Source organism: Phyllobates terribilis, unplaced genomic scaffold (assembly GCF_046119375.1).
Source record: "Phyllobates terribilis strain yellow unplaced genomic scaffold, ASM4611937v1 Scaffold_200__1_contigs__length_3551848, whole genome shotgun sequence".
Lineage (NCBI taxonomy): Eukaryota > Metazoa > Chordata > Amphibia > Anura > Dendrobatidae > Phyllobates > Phyllobates terribilis.
Genome location: NW_027362960.1, coordinates 103,022 through 130,273, shown reverse-complemented (window position 1 = coordinate 130,273; position 27,252 = coordinate 103,022). Strand labels below are relative to the sequence as shown.

At 43.8% G+C, this 27,252-nt stretch overlaps 1 protein-coding gene across 1 annotated transcript; it reads right to left on the bottom strand.

Moving 5' to 3' along the window:
* Window positions 1–14,919: 14,919 nt before the first annotated feature.
* Window positions 14,920–22,576, bottom strand: LOC141213597 (uncharacterized). The gene is made up of 4 exons (XM_073665206.1): window positions 22,555–22,576; window positions 22,214–22,311; window positions 21,925–22,015; window positions 14,920–17,261 (listed from the first exon to the last, which is right to left on the bottom strand). The coding sequence occupies exons 1-4, from the start codon at window positions 22,574–22,576 to the stop codon at window positions 15,736–15,738; spliced, it is 1,737 nt and encodes a 578-aa protein (XP_073521307.1). The 3' UTR covers window positions 14,920–15,735.
* Between the last annotated feature and the right edge of the window lie 4,676 nt (window positions 22,577–27,252).

Sequence of the window (27,252 nt, the reverse complement as noted above, 5' to 3'; positions counted from 1 at the left end):
GGGTTAAGCTGAGTCTCAGTGCATGGACAGCTTTTCCCCCCTATTCCTTAGTTCTAAGTTGCAGAACATAACAGATTGTCCAAGTAGTGGACAACCCCTTTAATTTTACATTTATCATCAATGACTAAGCAACAAAAAGGGGCTAATACAGTCATGGTGGCAGTTTAGGGAGTTAGGGCAGCTGACATGTTCCCTTTAATGGTATATTTAGGTGCAGTCAACGCACCTTGAAGGGGTGGTTCAAAGCTAATAATGATTTTCATCCTAAATTACTATTTATTTTAATAATTGAATAGCATTTCTAGTATACTTTAATTAAAAAGCCCTTATTATTCCCTCTCTAATCTAACTGCGTTAGATATTTTTTTTATCTATTTCCTCTTTGATGATGATCTGTTTGAAAATCCCCATTGCATGCTGGGTTACTCAAACGAGTTATCATCAGGATGCAGAGGCTGCAGTCAGTCCACAGTCTCTGCACCCAGAAACGAAGTGTCATTCAGGGGGCGGACATATCATTGATATAACCTTTGGTGCCGCACAGTGGCCCAAGAGGTCAGGGGGCCCATTTCCACCTCCAAAACAGGTGGAATTGTGCATTATGATGAGCTATTGGACTGCAAAGGGCCCATATACCGCTCTTGCACAGGGGCCCTTTTCTGTTTGTGTCTGCTAATGGCATCATCACTGACATACATTTCAGGGGCTGGGCTAGTCCCTGCTCTACTGAGCATGTGTCATTCGTCAATTCCGATGTATGCTCAGTAGGACTTCCCTTGTCACTATGCAATCTTTTTCTCAGAGCACAGTGACAGTGCACAACCTTGCCAGCTCTAATGAGAAGTGATGTGCCGGAAAGAGAGAGCACTGTAATAGCGCATTGTAAGCAGGAAACTGGGAGAGCAGAGACCAGCCCTGCCCCTGATAGTGAAGTCACTTTCGTGGGTGGGCCTGGTCCTTGTTTGCTGCAATCTTTCCTTGACTGACAGCCAGATGTGCATCAGTGTGCAGCCGGCTGTCAGTCATAGTGCCAGGGCGTGCTTACAGCTGCTGCCCTCACTGCTGTGTGCAGTGACTGTAATTATTCTGGACACGCCTGCATGACTGAAAGCCAGTGGCTCCTGGGAGAGAAAATGTATTTTGTCCCAGGTGTCACACTTTTAGTACAGCGGCAGGGCACCTTCATAATGCAATTAACCTGCAAATTAACCCTTCATCTGCAAGTAAATAGTTATCTGACCTGACAGGTTCCCTTTAAATTTCACATTGTGTTATTCTGGCTCCACAGCAGTTTGCATTCTGTAAATGTGATATATATATCGAGCGATCCACAAAAATCGACGAACATATATCACATTCACTTCATAGCAAATGGGCCTGTGTGCTCTCAAATGCCAGGGCTGAATTTAAGTCCCAGTCCAACCCTGGTATACCTGTCCTGTATACTGTATACCTGTATACAGGACAGGTATACAGTAAAACCTTGTCTTACAACGAGTTTAATTAGTTTTGTGACCGCGCTCTTAACTCAATTTACTCTTATATCAAATTAAATTTCCCTATTAAAATGAATTGAAATGCTATTAATCTGTTCGAGCCCTCCAAAAAAACACACCAATTTTTTTTTGTTAGGCATTTTTAATTAACAAAAATTAACTTTATTAATAACAAATATAGTAATGTACAGTATGAAAAGCTATTAAATGTGTAATAAAAAAAATAAATACAAATAAGTACAGTTTAACTTCACTTAATCATCTTCACATATAAATATAGCAAATATTGAATCCTAAAGCCAACACTCCAAAGAGTCAGAGAGTGCACATAATAGTGTACCTTGCTGCACATGTGAAATAACATACACTACAAAAAAATAACCATTATCCTATGTACAACAGCCCCATGTCAAATGCATGCCGGAAGGAGTGCTAGAAATAGAGTCTACCCCAGGAAAATGATTCACAAGAAAAGGTCAAAAGTGCAACAGCAAAGACAGAGATGCTTACACGGCAGGATAATTACGTCGCTCGTAACTCAGATCTCGGATCGCATCATATAACAATAAATCAACTGAGCGGTGGCTCGCATCTCTGAAAATTCATAAGTAGATACGTGATGCACTCATTTATCAAGGTATCACTGAGATAAGAGCACTGGGGACCTAAGAACTAGCAACCGTTTTTGGAAACAGACTAACAACGTTGCACAGGCACCTCCATGCAGGTGGAGGTGCCTTAAATAGTGTCTCCCAGCCATTGGCTGAGGACATTTTAGGATGACGCGCGTGCGGCCCCTTTAAGGAAGGAGTGTGGCGCTCTAAGCACAGTGCCTAAGGATCTGTGTATCCCGAGCTACAACCAATGAGGAAGGAAGAGGGAGCGCGGGACGGGAGCCATGGTGGTGAGTAAGTCGGCTTCCCTGCTGGGGTAGTGGGCCAGCGTGCAAGGACGCTGGTACTACAGAACCCCCCCCTTTACGCACCCTCTTTTTCAAGCCTGCAAGGAATCTCTCCAGAAGGTCTCCTCAGGACGAAACCCCTTCCAATCCACAAGAAAAAAAGTTTTTCCTCTTACCCTCTTGGTGACCAGAATGTTCTCTACCTTGAAAACGTTTCCAGTGCTGACTGGAGCAGGAGTGGCACCAAAATCTTTGAAAAAAGGACTGAGAACCACAGGCTTGAGGAGAGACACATGAAAAGAATTGGGGATCTGTAAAGAGGCCGGGAGTCTGAGCTTGTAGGCTACTGGGTAAATCTGTTTTAGAACCTCAAACGGACTGATGAAGTGAGGGCCCAGTTTATAGAAGGGTACCTTGATACAGACATACTTAGACGATAGCCAGACCTTTTCCCCAGGGCAAAACAGGGGCGGATCCAGACGTCTCTTGTCTGCATGTCTTTTCATGCATTCAGAGGAATTCAATAAGGTGGACTTGCTGTACTCCCAGTTTTTAGAAAAACCCTTGACGAGATTTGGCAGCAGGAATATGGGAGGTAGTGGAAACAGGGAACAGAATATTATGATGTTGACCATAGACCACAAAAAAACTGAGATTTGGCAGAGGATTCACTAACAAGGTTGTTGTATGAGAATTCGTCCCCAGTCAGGAGTTTGGCAGAGCTAACCACTAAGCCACCGTGCTGCCCCAAGGTTCTCTTTAATATACTCGGACATGGATAGGTTCGGCCTCATGGAGGGGATGTACCTGGTAGCCGGTCAATAGGGCAGTCATACAGCCTATGAGTTGGAGTCCTCCTTTTATCAAAGATGTCAACGTACGTCCAATATACAGCAGGCAAGCCAGGTAAATTAGATGGAGAAGCCGGAGGTTGAGTAGGATGAATGGGAACTAGACATCTCTCGTGGCACTCCTGTCCCCAATGGAGTACTTCTCCAGATTTCCAATCCAAGACAGGCTCATGTTTTCGCAGCTATGGCAGACCTAGAAGCAGATGGTGAGACAGACCTGGCAGCACATAAAGATTAATCTTCTGTGAGTGTAGCATTCCTACTCGAAGTTCCGTAGGCTTGGTCATGAACAGGATTCAGAAAGAGGTTTTCCATCCACTAAAGAAAGCACCAACGGATCCTAAAGACGTTGGATCAGGATTTGATACCACTCCACAACGGCCTGTTGAATGAGATTACCTGTAGATCCGGATTCCAGGTAGGCCGACTCGACAAAACAGATGCCACCACAGGACACGGACATAGACACTGACAGAGTCTGCAATGGAGAGGAACTATTCTCTCCCAGGGTGACCTCTTCAACAAATAGCAGGCTATGGAGTTTCCCGGTCTCTCTGGGCAGGAACGTATTACATGCTCAGGACCTTCCTTCAACACAACGGACCTCCTGACGATGTTTGGTCAACTTGCATGGACTCTGGAGAAGGTGCTGGAGCTGATGCTTGCTGCATGACTAGTCTTAGAAAGGTAGGAGCCAGGCGTACAGGTCTTCTCTCTCGGGTCACCTCTTTGGAATGCTCCTGATACCGTGTTGCCAGAGACACCAGGTCATCCAGTGAGGTGGGTATATTGCGACCGGCCAACCTGTCCTTGATTCGCTCAGAAAGTGGCTACCAGAGCCTCATTATTGCAGGAGAGTTCAGACAACAGGCTATGAAAACGCACATCCTACTGGCCCACTGTGAGATTTCCCTAGCGCAGTCTGAGGAGAGAAGATGCTGCTGAGGAAGCATGGGCTGGCTCATCGAAGACCTTATGGAAGGCTTCTAGAAAGGACTGAAGGTTCGACACGAGAGGATCCCCTCTATCTCATAGGGGGTTCAGCCACTCCAGTGAGTTGGAACATGATGAAGGCCACTTTGGCCCCATCTGAAATGAACTGATGAATCAAGAGTTTGAAGTGTAGCGTGCACTGATTAATGAACCCCCGACATAGACTAAGTCTGACCATAGATGCATGGCAGCTGATAGCACCGTGAACAGAGGAGAGCGTAACCAGGTGCTACACCAGGACTGACCTGAAAGGAACTCATGAGACAAGAGTTCGAAGTGTAGCATGCACTGATTAATGAATCCCAGACATAGAGCAAGGTCACTGCCATAACGTGGAGGAGCTGACAGACAGGGTCAGGGGCCAGGTACAAAGCTGGCAGACTGATGTCACATCTGAAATTGTTGCAGCTTGGGTAGTTGCGGATGCGGACAGAGTTGTCAGCATATCTAGTTAGGTGTTTACTGTCCGCAGGTAGAATCGGATTTTATTCTATTGATCTTTCTGGCGGGAGACCTCCTGGTACAGGTCAGTGATGGAGGAAGCCCGAGAGCCAGCAGATCCCATGGCCAGTGCAAACTGTTAGGATCGGTGGTGAAACCACTGTGCCATGGCTGGAGGAGAGCCTGGAGGGGCGTGACTAGGTGCCACACCAAGTCTAACCTTAAATGCAGGGCAGCTGACGATACCGCGATCCAAAGGGAGGCGGAACCAGGTGCTACAACAGGACTGACCTTGGATGCACGGCAGCTGACCCCCAAGGGACAGGAGGCTCTAACTGCCAGGAATGGGTAGACTTGGCAAGCAGAGGCAAGCATGGCAGGTATAGTGACTGACATGGCTGACACACAGGCAGGCAGGTGCTGGCGGGCACAGCTGATATACTGTTAATATCATAAACAGGACATTCTGACCCATATTATATAATCAATTATTTAAATCCTGAGCGTACTCACAAAAGCAATTTTAATATTAATTACCATCAGGCAAACAATAGTTCATAAACTCATAATTTTATGAAGTATAATCAGCAAAATTGTATTAATGAAAGAATTATTACACAAATTATACCAACTACAGATAAATTCCCATAAAACCCCTTTAAAACACTATTAAAAACACAAAGAAATAGGGCAAGCTGTTCATAGAGATGGTGTACATGAAATATAGGGTAAAAACTAATAATACATAATACATAATAGTACATAATAATACATAAATAACAATAGTCAATAAATTTATTTTTCAAATATTCAAAAACTACACAATAATATAAATAGTCGATATCATTAGACCCATATGCCAAATTCAATTGTACATCCCATGCAGATTCTACATATCATGATTATGATTATACACACCATATGCCATTGCAAAATGATAGCAGCTTGCTTAATATTAACACAGCTGATATACTGGCAGGCAGGTGCTGGTGGGCACTGCTGGAATACAGGCAGGCAGGTGCTGGCGGGCATGGCTGGTATACAGGCAGACTGGCGCTGGAAAGCACGGCTGGTACTCAGACAGGCAAGTGTGGACATGCACGGTTGATACACAGGCAGGCAGTTGAGTTGGAAGATATAACTGTAACACAGGCATCGCAGGCATGTATGGATATACAGGACAGGTATACTGAGAAACAAGCACTGGGGACCTGAGAACTAGCAAGCATGTTCGGAAACAGACTGATAACATTGCACAGGCACCTACCTGCAGGTGAAGGTGACTTAAATGGTGTCTCCCAGCCATTGGAATTTTTGGATAATTCTTTTCACTCCTCTGTCTGAAACCTAGTTGTGGCCAGTTTATGGTGAAATTATGTTCTTTCAACTACCGGATTATTGCTACAACAGTACTCACTGGAACCTTCAGTAGTTTAGAAATTGTTCTGTAATCAATGCCATCAGTATATTTTGCAACAATGAGGTTGCAAAGGTCTTGAGACAGCTCACTGGTTTTACCCTTCATGAGATGTTTTTTGTGTGGCATTCTGGTGAGAATTTCATGTCAATTACATCTTTAGAAATATAGTTACTTAGAAAATTGATGAAGTGTTCAATACTTATTTCACTTGCTGTATAACAATGAGAACTATTGACTGCACATTGAATATAGCTTTTTATTGCTTTTTGGAATAAAGACATTACTAACTGCATATATTTTTAATTCTAGTATACTGTATTTTTCAAACTATAAAACACACCTAACCATAAGCCACATCCAAGGCTTAGACAGAAGAAAAAAGGAAAAATATTGTTTTCTAATTAAATCTTCCTTGATGGTGTAAACTGGAGGGATGTGTGATGAATCAGCGTCACAGGAAAATATAGCCACTAGTGTGGGGGGCGTTGAACTATTCTTAATTATGCCAGACGTACTATTCCTTTGTTCAGTAAGTCAAGGGACATGAGCCATTGTTTCATACAAGACTGCCTGGCACCCCTTTTTGTATCCCAATTTGTAGACTGTCTGCTCAGCCTCCTGCAGTGTACTAGTCTGCAAAATCTGGAGGATAATTGGGCAGACTAATTGAATAATCGAACAATGATAGAACAGCCATGTCTATCTACCCTTAATCCTGTGTGACAATGCCCTGAAATGGGAGTTGAGGGTTATAAAAAGATGACTGCTCCTATCACCGGTGTGATTCCACGGGACTTCAGCATAGGGATCAAGGCTCCAGCTGGTGTATTACAGAACGGCTCCACTGCCCAACAATGAGCCCACTAATGCATTTGGATAACCCAGGTTGGGACAATATGGTCACATAGCCACATACTTTGCTGTTCTCGGTCAGCTTCCTAAGCTAGCCACTACCTCCTCTCTGTAGTTGCCCGCCAAAAGCAGGGTGCTGTTGGTTGGGGTAGTTCGCCCTGGATGCCCCAAATACGCGGAGGCTCTAATTCTTGACGAGCCAGCGAAAGGGTGAGGCTCCATGACAGTGACAATCTTGTGTCCTTGCATGGAATGTAATATATGCTGTTAACTGTTGGTGACCCAATGAAGTCTTACTGGAGTGTGCTACCCTCACCCTATGTTGTGTGAGTAGTGTTCTGCCCACGGAGAAAGAGTACGAGTGTTCAGTGGGATGCGACCCAGGCCAGTGGACAAGATCACCCACTGACCATCGTGTCTACACAGGATGAAAATTACAAATTTGAATACACTAGTGTAGAATAGCGATGTACTAAATCTTTTGTTAGTCTTTCTCTGAACCATGTGTTTTATTTACATATAGATTCACAGCACGAACATTATTGAGGAAAAAAAAGAGGAAAAAATTGTGTGGATCTACAAGTGTGGCATTTGAATTATTCCTGAATTGAACCTGAAGGGAACTGGATACCCAGGCAAAGAAAACAATGTTTCTATTTGTGTTCACTCTCTCCCCTATAGTCTTTCACTTTCTACTAACCCCCTTAATCCCTACACCTAGAAAGGAACTCTTCATTTCTCCCTCCATTCTCCCCATTCATCTCACCTCCTCCTCGGAACTATTCCTCAATATTCACTCCTGTGTCTCCAAACACAGACAGCCACCTCATGCCCTCTCCTGCTCCCACCTGCTAACACTTTCCCTGCTCCTTCTGTCTGCTAGCGATATCTCTCCAAATCCTGGTCCTCCTCACCACATCCCCACAGTCACTTCCACCTCCTATCCACGATCTGCCACAAACTCTCGCAACTTTTCTAACCTTATAACCATCCGCCCAGCCACCGCCTCCCCAGCCCCATTAACAGGAGCTCTATGGAACGCTCGCTCCATGTGCAACAAACTTTCCTACATCCATGATCTTTCCATTACTAATAAACTCCTTCCTCGGCACCGAAACCTGGCTCACCCCCTCTGACACGGCCTCCCCAGCAGCACTTTTGTATGGTGGATTCCATCTTTCTCGCACCCCTCGCTCCAATGGCATGCATAGTGGAGGAGTAGGTTTTCTCCTGTCAGGCAACTGCTCCTTCACCCATTTCCCACTGCCACCCTCCATTACTCTCCCCTACTTTGAAGTGCACTGTGTGCGCATCTACTCCCCCTCCAACTGGCCGTCGTTTACCGCCCCCCAGGACCAGCCACTATCTTCTTTGACCACTTCACCACTTGGCTGCTTCATTTCCTTTTCGCAGACATCCCCACTATCATTATGGGTGACTTTGACATCCCCATTAACACATCCCACCCATCTGTCTCCAAGCTTCTATCCCTCACTTACTCCTTCGGCCTTGCTCAATGGTCTTCAGCCCCCACTCACAAAGATGACCACACACTGGACCTCATCTTCACCTGCCTCTGTTCCCTATCTAACCTCTCTGCTCACCTCACCCTCTTTCTGACCACAACCTACTCACATTCTCTTCCCTCTCCTCTCCAGGTGCACAAGCCCCACTCCACAAATTTGCACACCCTCACAGAAATCTCAAACACCTTGACCTACACTCACTTTCTGAATCCCTTCTCCCTCTCACAGGCATAAGTTCATTACATGATGCAAATGCTGCTGCCACTTTATATAACACCTGTGACAGAGTCACTAGTATGATTTATGAGGGGAGGTATATGTCACAGGTTGCTAGCCTGTGTGAGCTGAAACCAATAAACTTTTTGTCAGCATGTTATATGCTGAAGGGTTAATTCACTTAAAGGGTGTGGTTTTATGGGAATGACGTAGAGATGGGAGGGAAGTCATTCCCCATACCTCCACCTCAGGGTGTGGCTGAGCAAGGTTTAAATGTCATCATTTTTTTTTCTGTTGTTGTGTTTGGAGAAGCGGGGTCTCCAGACCGGACAGCTATAGCTCAGTAGGGAGCTGAAGGCTGGACATAACCTGTGTGGGTGAACCGCGCACACATATATGGACTGTGCCACAGTTTATCTTTTGTTTTGTTGTTTTGCCAATTAAGACTGTAGTTATTTTGCTGGAGTGCAGAGCTTTATGCTGTTTAATAAAGCCTGCAAAGAAAACCCAGGTTCCTGAGTCTACTTCCGGAAGTGGCCGAGCGAGTCGTCCTACCACACACCACAACAGCTGCAGCTCTCAATTCAGTCGCCCCCCTCACACATACAACAGCTCGCCCACTCAACCGGCAATCTTGGCACGCCAACCTGACTAAAGAACTGCGAAGGGCCTCCAGGGTTGCTGAGCGGAAATGGAAAGGGTCCCACTCCCAATGAGCACTTCATCGCATTCAAACAGTCCCTCACTACCTTCAAGTTCACACTTACTGCAGTAAAACAAACATGCTTCTCATCGCTCATATCCTCCGTCACACAACCCTAAACAGTTATTCAAAACTTTCAATTCTCTCTTCTGCCCCCAGCGCCTCCTCCCTCTCCTCTCATCTCAGCTAAAGACTTTGCCTTATTCTTCAAACAGAAGATTGATAACATCAGACAAAGCTGTTGCCTAAAGTCCCCACAGCCCCTCCTCACACCTACTCAACCATCCTCCTCCAAAACCAGCTTCTCCACCATTACAGACAATCAACTCTCCTCTTTACTCTCCAAATCACACCTCACCACCTGCGAACTTGACCCAATCTCGTTCCACCTCATCCCTAACCTCACCATAGTCTTCATCCCAACCCTAACCCACCTTTTCAACCTGTCACTAACAACTGGTGTCTTCCCTCACGCTTCAAACATGTATCAATCACACCCATCCTCAAAAAGCCCTTCCTTGACCCATCATCTCTGACTAGCTCTCGTCCCATATCACTGCTTCCTTACGCCTCAAAACTACTGGAACAACACGTCCATTCTCAACTGTCCTCCACCTCTCCTCCTGCTTCCTCTTTGACCGCCTCCAATCTGGCTTCCCACCGCACCACTCCACTGAAACTGCCCTGACTAAAGTCACCAACGACCTACTAACTGCCAAATCCAAGCGACACTACTCTGTCCTCCTCCTCCTGGACCTGTCATCTGCCTTTGACACAGTGGACCATTCCCTCTTACTACAGACTCTCTCTTCTCTTGGCATCAAAGACTTAGCCCTATCTTGGATCTCCTCATACTTAACAGACAGGACATTAAGTGTCTCTCACTCACACATCACCTCCTCATCTCGCCCCCTATCTGACGGTGTTCCCAAGGTTCAATCCTAGGACCTCTGCTCTTTTCCATCTACACCTTCGGCCTGGGACAGCTCATAGAGTCCCATAGCTTTCAGTATCACCTCTATGCTGATGACAAACAGATCTACCTCTCTGAACCCGATATCTCCTCCCTACTAATGTTGAGCGAATTTGTTTGGGATTTCAAATTCGGGTTTGTGCTCGAGGTTCCAGCTTGTTTGCGCCAAAAAATCGGCTCCGCCCATGAACATCCCTGATTTGCTACGCTGTCATGCAGATGTTATCTGCGTGACAGCATGGCAAATCAGCGATGTTCATGGACGGAGCCGATTTTTTTTTGCGCAAACAGGCCGGAACCCCAAACACGAACCCGAATTTGAAATGCCGAACAAATTTGCTCAACACAACTCCCTACTAACCAAAATCCCACAATATCAGTCCGCTATCTCATCCTTCTTCTCTGACGGATTTCTAAAACTTAACATGGATAAAACAGAACTCATCATCTTTCCACCGTCTCACTCAACCTCCCCAACTGACCTATCCATCAAAGTCAATGGCTGCCCACTCTCCCCAGTCCTGCAAGCCCGCTGCCTCCGGGTAACCCTGGACTCTAACATCTCCTTTAAACCACATATCCAAGCCCTTTCCACTCCCTGCCGAATCCAACTCAAAAATATCTCCTGGATCCGCACATTCCTCAATCACACTAGTGCACGCCTTCATCATCTCCCGCCTCAACTACTGCAACCTCTTGCTCTGTGGCCTCCCTTCTACCACTCTCGCTCTCCTCCAATCTATCCTAAACTATGCTGTCTGAGTAATCCACCTGTCCCCTGCTATCCCCCGGTCTCTCCTCTCTGTCAATCCCTTCACTGGCTCCCCATTGCCCAGACACTCAAGTTCAAAACCCTAATCATGGCATATAAAGCCATCCACAACGTGTCTCCTCCATATATCTGTGACCTAGTCTCCCGGTACATACCTGCACGCAACCTCCGATCCTCACAAGATCTCCTTCTCTACTCCCCTCTTATCTCCTGTACCAGCCGCCACTTGTATTGTTCAAAATTTATTGTAATTGTTTGTGCTATGTATATCCCTTTCACATGTAAAGCGCCATGGACTGAATGGCGCTATAATAATAAATAATAATAATAGTGGCACTCACTGGTCCTGTAAAATCCAATGTATTTATTTAACAAAACATTATAACTGGCTGCTGAGAGGGACAAAGCACATGGAAAGGATGAAGCCCATTTTGCGCTAGCCTGCGCTTCAACGGGTTCTGGAAATTAAATGTTTCCCAAGGACCCGTTGAAGCACAGACTAGCACAAAACGGCAGTCATCCTTTCCATGTGCTCTGTTCCAGTTTTAATATTTTGTTAAATAAAGACATTGGATTTTACAGGACCGGTGAGTGCCACTTTTTTTCACATTTATGTACTTATTTATGTGAGCAACCGGTACCATCAGGCTTGATTGCTGAAGTCCAGCATTCGATTGGATATAAGAACACCAAGGTAGTTGGTGCAAGCAATTTTTTCCTCTTCCAGTACGAACATTAATGAACAGTTTACAGTGCATATATAGACACACAACACTTCTACATGGACAGTGCACACACACTCAGCTCTGCTACATGTACAGATTTATACATACACACAGCTGTTCTACATGCGCACATTTCCATACACACAGCTCATATTTAAGGGTGCTGTACATGGGATTATGACATGCTGAGAGACGAATGACATGAATTTTTGAAACCACAAGTGATCCTACACTTCCAAAAAAGGTTACTACTAAAAAGCCTCCTGATGAACCTTGAACAGGAATGGGGAAATGTGTTGGGGTCACATTACAATGGTAGCTATGTAGGGTTTCTATATATATAGTTCTGTGACAAGCTGGGATCTACCACATTTTGAATGGACTCGCTATTTACAACATGTAGAGGTATTTTGTCTGTGACAAAATTGTAGTACTATTGGCACCTTATTAGAGGCACGGAAAATGTATCAATTTGTTTCATGAACATTTGAATTCTACCTCTGTAAACATAGAAGGAGCTTTATATGTAATATAAGCTATGTGTGAATTTCATGCATGGTCATTTTATTTGCCTGTGACAACACTGTAGCACTATTGGCATCTTTTTAGAGGCATGGACATTATTATTTAGTCTCATGTCTTCACATTTGAATTACCGTATTTTTCGGACAATAAGACACACGGGACCATAAGACGCACCTAGGTTTTAGAGGAGGAAAATAGAAAAAAAATGTAAGCAAAAAAATGTGGTCATGATGCACTTTTATGGGGGAGGGGGTCTGCTGCTGACTCTGGTATTGGGATAATGTCCCCCAATTCTGTTAATATCCTCCATCCTGGTATATATGCCCCCCCCTTTCCTTTTATACGTGGTCCCCATCCCCATCCTGGTATACATGGCCCTCATCCCTATCCTGGTATGCATGGCACCCCTTGATCCCCCATCCTGGCATGCATGGCACCCCTTGATCCCCCATCCTGGTATGCATGGCACCCCTTGATCACCCATCCTTGTATGCATGGCACCCCTCTTCCTGGTATGCATGGCACACCTTGATCCTGGTATGCATGGCACCCCTTGATTCCCCCAACCTGGTATGCATGGCATCCCTTGTTCCCCCATCCTGGTATGCATGGCACCCATTGATCTCCCATCCTGGTATGTATGGCACCTCTTGATCCCCCATCCTGGTATGTATGGCACCCCTTGATTCCCCCATCCTGGTATGCATGGCACCCCTTAATCCTGGTATGCATGGCACCCCTTGAGCCCCCATCATGCTGCTCACAAAAAAAAAAAAAAAAGAATCATACTCACCTCCTTTCTCCTTCAGTGCTGCGTCCCACTCTGCTGCCGACACTCACTGTGAGCCGCGCATAGCAGGGTTTGCATGGCGTCCCTGCCATGCACCCTCACACAGCGTGCACACTGCAGCCACAGTGCTGCTCCTGCTGCGCTCAGCGGTCAGTGTGCACGCTATAAAGATCATGAATATTCACTACAACCCATGGGAGTGGGTTGTAGCGAATATTCATGAGCTTTAATAGTGGGCACACAGACCGCCAGCTGCAGCAGGAGCCGAGCTGTGGTTACAGTGGGCACGCTATTAAGGAGAATGAATATTCCCTGCTCCCCACGCCTATGGGCGTGGGGAGCAGGGAATATTCATTTTCTTTAGCAGCAGGCACAGTGTAGGCTGCAGCAGGCGGCTGCTACCTCCTGTGCCCCACTCTTCCTCCGCTGTCGCTCACCCCCAGCCCCCCCACCAGCCACAGAACATATGTTCGGACTTTAAGACGCACCACCCACTTTCCTCCAAAATTTTAGAGGAAAAAAGTGTGTTTTATAGTCCGAAAAATACGGTATACCTCTGCAGATATTGAAGGAGCCTCTTAATGTGTATTTATGGATATCTTGGCTGATAACTATTTGCCAAAACTACGTTTGGTTTAATTTTTTCCTCCTGTGAGTGGTTGTAGTACCTAGGATCATCTAGGGATAATTAGCGTGATACGACAGAAAGTGGGGGTGCCACAACTTGCGCTCTTTTAGGGTGTAAACCTCAGCGGCAAGGAAGGGTAAATAATGAGGGATAATTAATAGGGAAAGGATTGAGGCTCCATCCCCACCTCGCCTACCTGCCTTTAACCCCTGATTTAATTTATATGGCCTAGGAATTAAATACATTTTTTTCATTTCTATAGTGCCAATTTGTAAAATTTGATCGGGAACATATGTAGTAGTTCCTTTTTAATAAGGTATAAATAAAGTATATACATTTTAATGGAGATTTTTCTTCGGGAGACAAATTTACATACACACAGCTCTACTACATATGCACATTTACATACATACACAGCTCAGCTACATATGATAATGTCTGTAAAGTGCTGTGGAATATGTTAGCACTATATAAGAATAAAGATTATTATTATTATATGCAAATTTGCATACAAAAACACTGTGTACACATTTCCTCATTTTGCAGTTCCTTCCAGGTCATGTGAATGATTACATGATCAGAAAGGTCCTTGAGCTAGTCAGGTGGAAGGTTTTTTAGCTGCTCACTCAGGACGTGCAGCCTCTGTACAGGTCCTGGTACCTTCCCCTCCTGCTCTGCACAAATCAGTTATATACAGGTGGGGCTGGAGGAGAGAGAGCAGTACTCTCAGTGATCAGGAAGGACACTGTCTCAGCATTCTCCTCTGTCACGGGATGCTGCCTCCAGTTTATAAGACACACTTACTTATTAAGATATTTTCATGATAAAAATGTATTATAGGCCAAGAAATATGATACGTTCTAACGTGATTTCCCTTTCTCATTTAATAATATGCAAATTGCCTCTTCAGAGAAAGAGAGGACTTGTACTCTATAGCGCCACCTATTGGAAGTAGCAATCCTACAAGTCACAATCAATCCTTTAACGAGTCGTGCAATATGACTTAGGATAAAAGCCAAATCAGAATCTCAATTTGCAGACACGGTGTTTCGGGCTGTTGGCCCTCGTCAGTGCAAAGTATGAGAACTGATTGGGCTGGTGAGAGGCTCTGGACTGAGGTCTAAGGGGTAGTGTTTCTCCTTATGGAGAGTGACACACCAGCTCTGGCACGTCAAGGTAAGGAGGCTTATTAATAATACAACTGTCTGTTATATCTCTTTGTACAATGTGTCAATACCACATATAGTTTATCTAAGTCTGAGTTATTTTTGATGGTCAACAAAATACAATTTTCCAGTAATTCATTTTTCACACTCTAGGTATGACAATGGCTTCTCTGTGTGGGATTTTTTACTTTTAAAGGGTTGTCCACTACATGGACAACCCCTTCTCAATCCTCATGCTTGGTCCTGTTAAAATAAAAGCACTGATACAAACCTCCCATGGAGGCGTCATTCAAGCGGTGTCAGCACTTGCGCTCCCGAGGCTTATATGTGAGGTTGTTACGTCACGTGAGCTCTTCAGCCAATTAGTGCTGGCGTGATTGTCCCCATCTTCAGACAAATTGAACATCAAGAAGAAGTCAGAGAGCAGCCCTGGCTTCCTGTTGATGTTCAATGCATCCGAAGGCGGGGATACTGAAGCCGTCGCTGATTGGGCACAGGACTCATGTGATGTAACAACCTCACATGAGCCCCGGGAATGTGATTGCCGACACCCCTGGAATGGTGAATGAGTGTTTTTATTTTAACAAGCCAAATATGAGGAATGACAAGGAATTGCCCTAATCGTGGACAACCCCTTTAAGAAAGTACAATTTTCGATTAAAACATTTCAACATTCTGAACATGAAAAAGGCTTCTCCCGTGTGTGCCTTCTCTGATGTTTTTTAATAGTTGATTTCCGTGTAAAACATTTCCCCCATTAAAAACATGAAAAAGACTTCTCCCCTGTGTGAACTCTTTGGTGACTAAGAAGAGATGATTTCTTCACAAAATATTTCCCACATTCTGAGCATGAAAAAGGGGTCTCCCCTGTGTGGGTTCTCTGGTGCATGACTAAACTTGATTTATGGTTAAAACATTTCCCACATTCTGAACATGAAAAAGGCTTTTCCCCTGTGTGGATTCTCTGGTGGCTATCAAGATGCGATTTCTGGTTAAAAGATTTCCCACATTCTGAACATGAAAAAGGCTTCTCCCCTGTGTGGGTTCTCTGGTGCTTAATCAAATCTGATTTCTGGATAAAAGATTTCCCACATTCTGAACATGAAAAAGGCTTCTCCCCTGTGTGGATTCTCTTGTGGCTATAAAGATATGATTTGTGGTTAAAATATTTCCCACATTCTGAACATGAAAAAGGCTTCTCCCCTGTGTGCGTTCTCTGGTGCTTAACCAAATCTGATTTATTCCCAAAACATTTCCCACATTCTGAACATGAAAAAGGCTTCTCCCCTGTGTGAGTTCTCTGGTGACCAAGAAGGATTGATTTTTTCCCAAAACATTTTCCACATTTTGAACATGAAAAAGGCTTCTCCCCTGTGTGAGCTCTTTGGTGACTAAGAAGATATGATTTTTTCCCAAAACATTTCCCACATTCTAAACATGAAAAAGGCTTCTCCCCTGTGTGGGTTCTCTGGTGGTTAACAAAATATGATTTATAGTTAAAACATTTCCCACATTCTGAACAGGAAAAAGGCTTCTCCCCTGTGTGACTTCTCTGGTGTATAACAAGATCCCATTTCTGGAAAAAATATTTCCCACATTCTGAACAGGAAAAAGGCTTCTCCCCTGTGTGACTTCTCTGGTGTATAACAAGATTCCATTTCTGCATAAAATATTTCCCACATTCTGAACAGGAAAATTGCTTCTCCCCTGTGTGGGTTCTCTGGTGCTTAACCAAATCTGATTTCTGGTTAAAACATTTCCCACATTCTGAACAGCAAAAAGGCTTCTCCCCTGTGTGAGTTTTCTGGTGCTTAACCAAATTCGATTTTTGTGTAAAACATTTCTCACATTCTGAACAGGAGTATGGCTTCTCACCTGTGTGACTTCTCTCGTGTCTAGCAAGATCTGATTTCTGGTTAAAATATTTCCCACACTTGGAACAAGAAAATCTTTTCTCCACTGTGTGAATTTTTTTATGTTTAAGAAAAGGCTTTTCGAAGTGAAAATTATTTCCAGATTCTGAATGTGAAAATGGTTTCTTTGCTTTAGGAGCAATTTGTTTTTTAATTCTTATTTTTTTACTTTCATTTTCCTTAGCAGTCGGTAATGAATCAGAAGACAGGACCTGTTTCAAAGCATCAGATGACAGATCTTTGCTGTGAAGGGATGATAGTATATCTGGAGTAATGGTATTCACTTTAGTTGTATCCTGTGGGATATCGAGATCATTTGATTTAAAAATTGAAGATGTCAGCTGTCCCTCTGATCTCCTGGTACAGTCATCTGCCAAGAATAAAACCAATTATTTTTGAATAAAATATCCTTGAATTTTATATTGTTCAACATTTCTACTTAAACTGTCTGTAAAAATGGCCAGTTATGTAAAATTATAGAATTATTCACAAAGACAATGACAGTTCACAGTCTAATAGAAAACCTCATAGGACGAACCAGTAGAGTGTGGTGTCCAACTGTTTATTCATTCTGCTTCCCAAATACGGAATAAAAAGCCACCAAACAATGTTATGTAGGTGAAAATTATAGCAATAACAACTTCTACTGATCTCACCAAAAACAAGTCCCCACACAGGTCCATCACCTGTCAATGGAAAAACAGAGGTTTCCACATTATTATTGACTAAAAGGCTCTTAAAAAGCAACATGGCTTCCATAAACCAATCCACCAATATCCACTCTCCCAAAGTCAAATCTCCCCCCCTCTTCTGAGCCTTGCTGTGCGCCCAAACCACATTTAGCATCCATGTATTTGACATTACTATAGTGAGAAGATCCCACTTCATTTACGGTGTGTGTCTCCTGGAGCACAATCTGGGCACTATGTGTTGGGTAATAAAATACTATTTTGCAATTTTCACTCTCCAACATCCACTACGTGCTAATTTCTAGAAAGTGCCTGTGGAGTCAAAATAGTCACTACTCCTAGGGGATTTCTACTGCTCTGGTTTTCTGCCATTTTGTCATATTAGGGCTTCTTCAAAAGGGGTGTCCCATCTCCTTTGTGTCCTGCTCCTGAGACATCTGCTTCTGTCACCAGGCGCTGTCTTATTCATTCTGCAGGTGGTGCTAGTAATGGAGGTGTCGGAGCAAGAAGCTCTAAGCGGCCCAGGCTCTGCCCAGCCACTAAGATTAGGGTGCCTGGGACCTATAGTACCATCCAGTCTGGCAGCATGGGTGTGTGTGCTGTCCAGCTTGAGTAATCAGCTTCCTGCTTTAGCCAGCTGGAAAGCACCGCACCCTACTAAAGCTGGAAGCATATTGCCGGAAGCTGCCAGATACAGCCTTGTTCTCCTCTGGTTCAGTCCTCTGTGCTCAGCTCCCGGCTTGTGTATTTGTTTCCTGTTGTGACCCCGGCCCGTTTACTGACTACTCTTGTGTCTTCTGATTTTGTATTTTCTCTGCCCTCCTGGTTCTGATTCGGCTACCTGACTATTCTTCTTGCCAAGTCACACCACAGAATAGCAGGTAACACCGTGGCCCAAGCTTAGGGGTCTCTGTGTAAGTCCTTGTTCATCACCCTTTAATGTTTAAAGGGTGATGAACAAGAAAATTCCTGAGATCTGGAAAACGGGGTGGATAGTGCCAAGCCTGTTCGTAGGAGCCATCTTTTGAGCTGCCAGGTGACCACGAACAGTGCCCCAATACATTGCGTCTGCAAATTATTCCAGCAAGATCTGCATTCAAATAGCTAAATCCTTCCTTTCTTAACCTGCTATGTGCCCAGACAGAAGTGTACAATTGTATATAGGGTATTGTCAGATTCAAGAGAAGTTGAAAAATAATTTGTAAAAGTCCATTTGTTTCCTATTATCCTTTGTGAAGAATTCCAAAGTTATCACCACATAAAGTGGCACACGTCAGATATGAAAATTGAGACCTAATTAGGAACACAAAACTGTGTGCGGGAAGTGGTTAAATCAGAGTATTTTGGGCATTAACTACTGTAGTCAAAAATTGTGGCATTTGGTTTTTATACCTTGTGAAAGGCACCGTTCCGCCTAAACGTGCCAGCTTCCATTTTTTGCCTAGTCAAAAATTGTGAGCGTAGACAATAACACATCTACTAAAATGACCAAACTGAACAGTCTCCATCAATAAAAGATGAGTAACTAGTGGTGAAACCTCTCTGGGGTAATTAGAGTATGGGGCTCGGTGGCTCTTGGCAATCTTCAATATCGTAAGGGATAATATTATCTATCAGATGAGGTTCAAGAAGAAATATTAGACATTCAAGGAGAACTTTTTATAATAGTGAAGAGCTGAGATATCTTAAATTTAGATCTAAGGCATTTGGAAGAGGCAATGGAGACCTTTTTTTAAAGACTACCAGGGAGTTACAGTCTCACATAAGTGAGGCCGGACAATCCCACCACAATGAAACTATCATACAGAATGAACCTGTAAAAAATAGACATAAAATAAAAAAAAAATTTACATCCCCAACAACAACGTATGTATGAAGGGTGAACTCCAACACTAAACCGGAGGTGCATTCATTTATGGTGGACCATTGGAGCTACTATAAGTCCTGACCAGAAGAGTAGAGAAAGAATTAGTGCTCCCCATTTCAGGAGGGATTGTGCAGTAATCTGAATTCATTAGGACCGAAAACATAATGGAATTTATGAAGTGGAGTGAATCCATGAAAGCAGGACTCGAGCCATGCCAACACATCTCCTGCAGGCGTGAATAAATGTACACTGCTCAAAAAAATAAAGGGAACACTTAAACAACAGAATATAACTCCAAGTAAATCAAACTTCTGTGAAATCAAACTGTCCACTTAGGAAGCAACACTGATTGACAATCAATCTCACATGCTGTTGTGCAAATGGAATAGACAATAGATGGAAATTATTGGCAATTATCAAGACACCCTCAATAAAGGAGTGGTTCTGCAGGTGGGGAGCACAGACCACATCTCAGTACCAATGCTTTCTGGCTGATGTTTTGGTCACTTCTGAATGTTGATCGTGCTTTCACACTTGTGGTAGCATGAGACGGACTCTACAACCCACAGAAGTTGCTCAGGTAGTTCAGTTCATCCAGGATGGCACATCAATGCGAGCTGTGGCAAGAAGGTTTGCAGTGTCTGTCAGCGTAGTGTCCAGTGGCTGGAGGCACTACCAGGAGATAGGTTAGTACACCAGGAGACGTGGAGAGGGCCAACAACCCAGCAGCAGGACCGCTACCTCCGCCTTTGTGCAAGGAGGAACAGGAGGAGCACTGCCAGAGCCATGCAAAATGACCTCCAGCAGGCCAGAAATGTGCATGTGTTTGCACAAACGGTTAGAAACCGACTCCGTGAGGGTGGTATGAGGGCCCGACGTCCACAGATGGGGGTTGTGCTCACAGCTCAACACCGTGCAGGACGCTTGGCATTTGCCACAGAACACCAGGATTGGCAAAGTCACCACTGGCGCCCTGTGCTCTTCACAGATGAAAGCAGGTTCACACTGAGCACATGTGACAGACGTGACAGAGTCTGGAGACGCCGTGGAGAGCGACATCCTTCAGCATGACCGGTTTGGCAGTGGGTGAGTAATGGTGTGGGGTGGCATTTTTTGGAGTGTGCTCGCCAGAGGTAGCCTGACTGCCATTAGGTACCGAGATGAGATCCTCAGACCCCTTGTGAGACCATATGCTGGAGCGGTTGGCCCTGGGTTCCTCCTAATGCAGGACAATGCCAGACCTCATGTGGCTGGAGTGTGTCAGCAGTTCCTGCAAGACGAAGGCATTGAAGCTATGGACTGACCCGCCCGTTCCCCAGACCGAAATCCGATTGAGCAAATCTGGGACATCATGTCTCGCTCCATCCACCAACGTCACGTTGTACCACAGACTGTCCAGGAGTTGGCGGATTCTTTGGTCCAGGTCTTGGAGGAGATCCCACAGGAGACCATCCGCAAGCTCATCAGGAGCATGCCCAGGCATTGTAGGGAGGTCATACAGGCACGTGGAGGCCACACACAATACTGAGCCTCATGACTTGTTTTAAGGACATTACATCAAAGTTGGATCAGCCTGTAGTGTTTTTCCACTTTAATTTTGGGGGTGACTCCAAATCCAGGCCTCCATTGGTTAATAAATATGATTTCCATTGATGATTTTTGTGTGATTTTGTTGTCAGCACATTCAACTTTGTACAGAACAAAGTATTCAATGAGAATATTTCATTCATTCAGATCTAGGATGTGTTATTTGAGTGTTCCCTTTATTTCTTTGAGCAGTGTATATTACAACCATCAACCACGCTCAACTTAGAGATATATCATGGCACAGATGTAATGTAAATTGCATAATTTATCAAATTTCTGTTTGAAGTTAGTTGATTTTAAAAGAAATTGAAAATTTAAGATAAAGGGAAACTCTGCTGTTATTGTACAGAAATTCACACTTGTTCCTCACTGCACATTTAATGTTGTCGATCATAAAAGTGAAGTTTGGCCAGAAAGACTGGACCTGGTCTTGTAGGGACCATATGAGCACATTCAGCCGCACAGAAGAGAGAGAAGGTAGATTCATCCAATAAGATATCAGGGATCTAGGAAGCCAACAGCATCATTACCCTCCGCTTTCTCTTACAGGTCCATCATAATATTTTTCTTCAAGTGATTTTCTCACTTGTCAGCACATTCTACGTACGCTGTCATTTGGCTTTGCAGTTTACAGATCTGGACAGGTAAGGGTCAGCGTCTTCTAATTTCAGTTGGAAGGTGTATCCTCCAGGTTGTAAGTTCTAGAGAAAATGGCTTTTAATGCCCAAAGTCATTTGAACAGTTTTTGGTGGAGCAGAATGTTGTGGTCTAGAGGCAAAATGGTGATCACATGATTCTAATACAGCCGGACTTCAGGAACCGATAAAGCAGACACAGACAGTGACTGAGAAGACTATGTGACTTCTCTGCATTTAGTGGTTACTACTCACTTTGGTGGTTATCTGTAGGAATCTCCTCTTTACACCACTCATCACCCCTCACATATGTCTCTGTAGTATTAATATGGGTCAGATCTTCACTCTGAAACAAATATTGTAAAAGTCACAGACAGGTGGAGAAGTCCCATCTATGATCAGCTCTAATCCTGCCATCTCCACCGTTATCATTACACAAGTATAAAACATATAATACTGGTGGATAAAACAAGATTGAACACAAGACCTTCACAGCCGTCTACACATCATAGGGGAGATCTCATGACACCTTCTCTCCATCTACCTGATGATCCTGAGGAACATTGGGGTCTTCTTGTTTACAGGCCTGTGGAAGAAGAGGATGGGGACATCTCTCTGGTGTTGTCCTCTTACTGGATAGATCTGGAGGAAACACATACAGGGACTGAATTCATTCTATACATACAGATAATTATAGGCCGTGTGTATTTAGTCCTGTCTATTACCTGGTGATGTGAGGGGCTGGGGAACCTCCATCATGACGTCCTTGTACAGATCTTTGTGTCCTTCTAAATATTCCCACTACTCCATGGAGAAATAGACAGCGACATCCTGACACCTTATAGGAACCTGACACATACAATGAAACTGTCACACCCCCAATACCGAAATCCCCCAGAACCTTCATAGCATTACTGTATCATGTCCCAGAATTCCCAGCAATGTCACCTCTCCAGTCAGCAGCTCAATCATCTTGTAGGTGAGTTCTAGGATCTTCTGGTTATTGATGTCCTCATGTATCAGGGGGTGAGGTGGAGACCCGTGATTAGGCTCAGGGGTCTTCCCCATCCCTCAGACACAGGGTCCTGACAGCGCTCACTAGAGGTCTTCTTCACTACTGTGTAATCCTGGTTATGGAGAGACACATTAATAAATCTCACTACAGACATTTCCAGAGTCCTCACCTCTCCAGTTCTGTCCATCTGTTATTCCCATAGATAAGAATGATGTAATGTGACGTCATCAGAATCTCTCACCTCTCCAGTAAGCCGGAAGAGGATCTCTAGGGTGAGGTGGAATATCCTCTCTGCCATCTTGTCTCTGTCCATATCCATCTTGGATGGGTAAATCAGGAAAATTCTCTTATATAGAAGATCTTCACTGAGGGATCTGATATTGTAGAGATCTGAATGAGAATATGAACAGATGTAACATTATAAAAATCCTGTGTAATAATACAATTACTGGAGACAATAAGGGGAAATATATGAGATTTATTATTTTACAGTATTTAGTTTTCTTCTTTACATCTACTAATAAAACCTATATATTTTAGGCCACAGACAACAAGCAGGTTCTTCCTTGGAGTCTGCAGCTGAAGACATTTCTCATAGACTCAACTTCCATAAAGCTAATTCTCTAATCATTTATTGACACTGGAATCGGCACTATCAATACTGCAGGAGATATTCATTACACGTGACATGAGAAATAACTACTTGATGAAGAGGACGACATCTTCATCTTCTACTATGGCTCGGGAACATATTTGGTCAGAGTCAGTCACTGACTACATCACCACCGGCGTCTATATAAATGTTTCCCGTCTTCCTCAGACTTTAATCTTCTATCACATGACATCTCAGGTCTGATTCACACACAGAAGTTTGAGGCATTTATAAAAGCTAATTTGTTTGCACAAATACTGAGGACAGAAATTATTTGATAGCAAAGTCTCCTTGTACAGTGTTTTATGGGGTTTATTTCTGGCCTTCAGTTTTCCTATATTACAAGAAAAGACACCAGAAAAAAGGCAGATATTAAAATGTTTCAACAGAAAATTGGCACCAACAATACTTGCAAAAAACAAACAAACCATAAACGATTTTTTTTTTAAATTAACTGTTTTGGGCATCAAAACATAGATGTACACTGCAGGGATGACACAGATGTGGCTGCAACAAAAACCCTGGCAGTTTAACCACTTACTGCTGTCAAAAGCAAACATGGCATCTCAGAAGGTTTGACAGAGTTCGGCTCAATGCCCCTCCTCCCCCAAGTACTCGATAGTATGGGGCTGCCTAGTTACTACAATATTTAAATGCCTAATAATGGTTTCTGGGCCTGTAATGTACGAAAGTCTATTAGGTCGGGCACTGATTTTGGGGGATTTGGTTGACTATATAATGTATTTGGGGGCCTGAATTTCAGATGCTAATCCGTTTGTTCTTCCTGTAGATAATCCTCCACTAGAGGAGTCTTGTGGCGACTCTCTCATATAGACCACAGGAAAGCTGGAATATTTGTGTGTATGGGGGAGTTGGGAGAGATAGTCATCTGCCAAATGACCGTTCGGCCAATATCTATCATGTGTATAGGGCCGTTAGTATTACACTGACAGTCAGGGATAATACAGTAGTACAGTGCATCACCTGAGCAATCAGAGGCTTGTATGTTGAATGATCGCACTAATAAGAGTTGGTTAACAAAGGTTTAACGTGAATAAAAATATCAGTTTTGGCAACAAGAAATATCCGTCACTATTGGCAAAACAGACTCACTACACAATGTTAAGTCACGTCCATAACAACTTTATTATACTCTATTATCCTATACACGGTGACGTAGATCGAAATCACAGGTCCTACAGCAACATCTCTAATTGGGCCCCACCATCCTTAAAAGGAGTGATTATATATATATATAGTACAAACCAAAAGTTTGGACACACCTTCTCATTTAAAGATTTTTCTGTCTTTTCATGACTATGAAAATTGTACATTCACACTGAAGGCATCAAAACTATGAATTAACGCATGTGGAATTATATATTTTACAAAAAAGTGTGAAACAACTGAAAATATGTCTTATATTCTAGGTTCTTCAAAGTAGCCACCTTTTGCTTTGATGACTGCTTTGCACACTCTTGGCATTCTCTTGATGAGCTTCAAGAGGTAATCACCGGAAATGGTCTTCCAACAATCTTGAAGGAGTTCCCAGAGATGCTTAGCACTTGTTGGTCCTTTTGTCTTCACTCTGCGGTCCAGCTCACCCCAAACCATCTCGATTGGGTTCAGGTCTGGTGACTGTGGAGGCCAGGTCATCTGGCGTAGCACCCCATCACTCTCCTTCTTGGTCAAATAGCCCTTACACAGCCTGGAGGTGTGTTTGGGGTCATTGTCCTGTTGAAAAATGATGGTCCAACTAAGCGCAAACCGGATGGAAAAGCATGCCGCTGCAAGATGCTGTGGTAGCAATGCTGGTACAGTATGCCTTCAATTTTGAATAAATCACCAACAGTGTCACCAGCAAAGCACTCCCACACCATCACACATCCTCCTCCATGCTTCATGGTGGGAACCAGGCATGTAGAGTCCATCTGTTCACCTTTTCTGCGTCGCACAAAGACACGGTGGTTGGAACCAAAGATCTCAAATTTGGACTCATCAGACCAAAGCACAGATTTCCACTGGTCTAATGTCCATTCCTTGTGTTCTTTAGCCCAAACAAGTCTCTTCTGCTTGTTGCCTGTCCTTAGCAGTGGTTTCCTAGTAGCTATTTTTACTATGAAGACCTGCTGCACAAAGTCTCCTCTTAACAGTTGTTGTAGAGATGTGTCTGCTGCTAGAACTCTGTGTGGCATTGACCTGGTCTCTAATCTGAGCTGCTGTTAACCTGCGATTTCTGAGGCTGGTGACTCGGATAAACTTATCCTCAGAAGCAGAAGTGACTCTTGGTCTTCCTTTCCTGGGGCGGTCCTCATGTGAGCCAGTTTCTTTGTAGCGCTTGATGGTTTTTGCAACTGCACTTGGGGACACATTCAAAGTTTTCCCAATTTTTCGGACTGACTGACCTTCATTTCTTAAAGTAATGATGGCCACTCCTTTTTCTTTACTTAGAATTTGTATTATGGCAAGAAAAAAGCAGCTAACAGTCTATTCAGTAGGACTATCAGCTGTGTATCCACTAGACTTCTGCACAACACAACTGATGGTCCCAACCCCATTTATAAGGCAAGAAATCCCACTTATTAAACCTGACAGGGCACACCTGTGAAGTGAAAAACATTTCCGTTGACTACCTCTTGAAGCTCATCAAGAGAATGCCTAGAGTGTGCAAAGCAGTCATCAAAGCAAAAGGTGGCTACTTTGAAGAACCTAGAATATAAGACATATTTTCAGTTGTTTCACACTTTTTTGTTAAGTATATAATTCCACATGTGTTAATTCATAGTTTTGATGCCTTCAGTGTGAATGTACAATTTTCATAGTCATGAAAATACAGAAAAAATCTTTAAATGAGGTGTGTCCAAACTTTTGGTCTGTACAGACCAATTTAAATAAAATAGGGTTCTTAGCAACACTGTTTTTGATCAAAAATAGTATATAAGCTATCCCACCATCGACAAGGTGAACCCGTTCGGGACAGTCCTACACTGTCTAACAATAAAAACCTTACCATGTGTCAAAGTTGACCTCTGTGTGAATAAGGGCTGACAAAGGACTGGGTCCCAACCGTTAATATGATGCTCTGCAATATCCTATAATATTTTAGAATGGCCAAGATGGCTATCGCTTTAATCTAAATGCAGACTAGAGATGAGCGTTGTTCTACTCGAACTGTTCACCAATCTCAAATTCGAGCTGTTTTGGGCGGTGTTCGAGCCGTTCGGCGAACACGAACAATTTGAGAAAAATTCGGCTGTTCGAGGTTATGTTCGATAACTGTTCGTGCACCAAAATCATAACTGGATTTTTTCTCAGTAATGATGAAAATTAATGTTAATACGCAGTTTGAGTGTACAGCGGGGTGGGGGGAGGGGCAGGGGATGGATCTCTGCAGGAACAATGAAGATCTCCATTTTTTTTTTCTCTTTCCCGCATTTACAGTGGGGAGGTGCAATCTGTCAGCCTATCAGCAGCGCACACACGGAGCGAAGTGCTTTTTTTCACACAAGCAAGGGCATTTGTCATTGGCAGTGTATGTCACATGTCCTTGCCCTATAAGACCCAGCCATTTTCCCCGTCGCCACCATTTTCTCACTGCTGCAGCTGCGTGTTAGACGGCACCGCTGTTGCTGTGTGCGCTATACCTTGTTAATTTCAAGCCAATTTTCGCACAAATCTACAGATAGCTTGGGAGTAGGGAATAGTTGTGATTGCAGTCCTTTTAAGGACTAGGTTACAGCATTTCCTATGACTTTTATCAGGCAGGTCTGTGCTCTTAAATAGATAGGTTGTGGGAGTAAAGACTAATTGTAATTGGAGTCCTTTTCAGGACTAGGTTACATCAGTTCCTATCAGTTTTTGCCAGGCAGGTCTGTGCCAGTGCTGTGCAAGTTTTTTTCACAGCATTTGGCTGAAT

Coding starts and splice junctions, on each gene's coding strand:
- LOC141213597 (XM_073665206.1), bottom strand. CDS start 22,576: ATGAAGGTTCTGGGGGATTTCG. Junction 22,016..22,213: donor ATGTTCCTCAGGATCATCAG/GTAGATGGAGAG, acceptor TATTTGTTTCAG/AGTGAAGATCTGACCCATAT. Junction 17,262..21,924: donor TCCTACAGATAACCACCAAA/GTGAGTAGTAAC, acceptor TATTCTTGGCAG/ATGACTGTACCAGGAGATCA.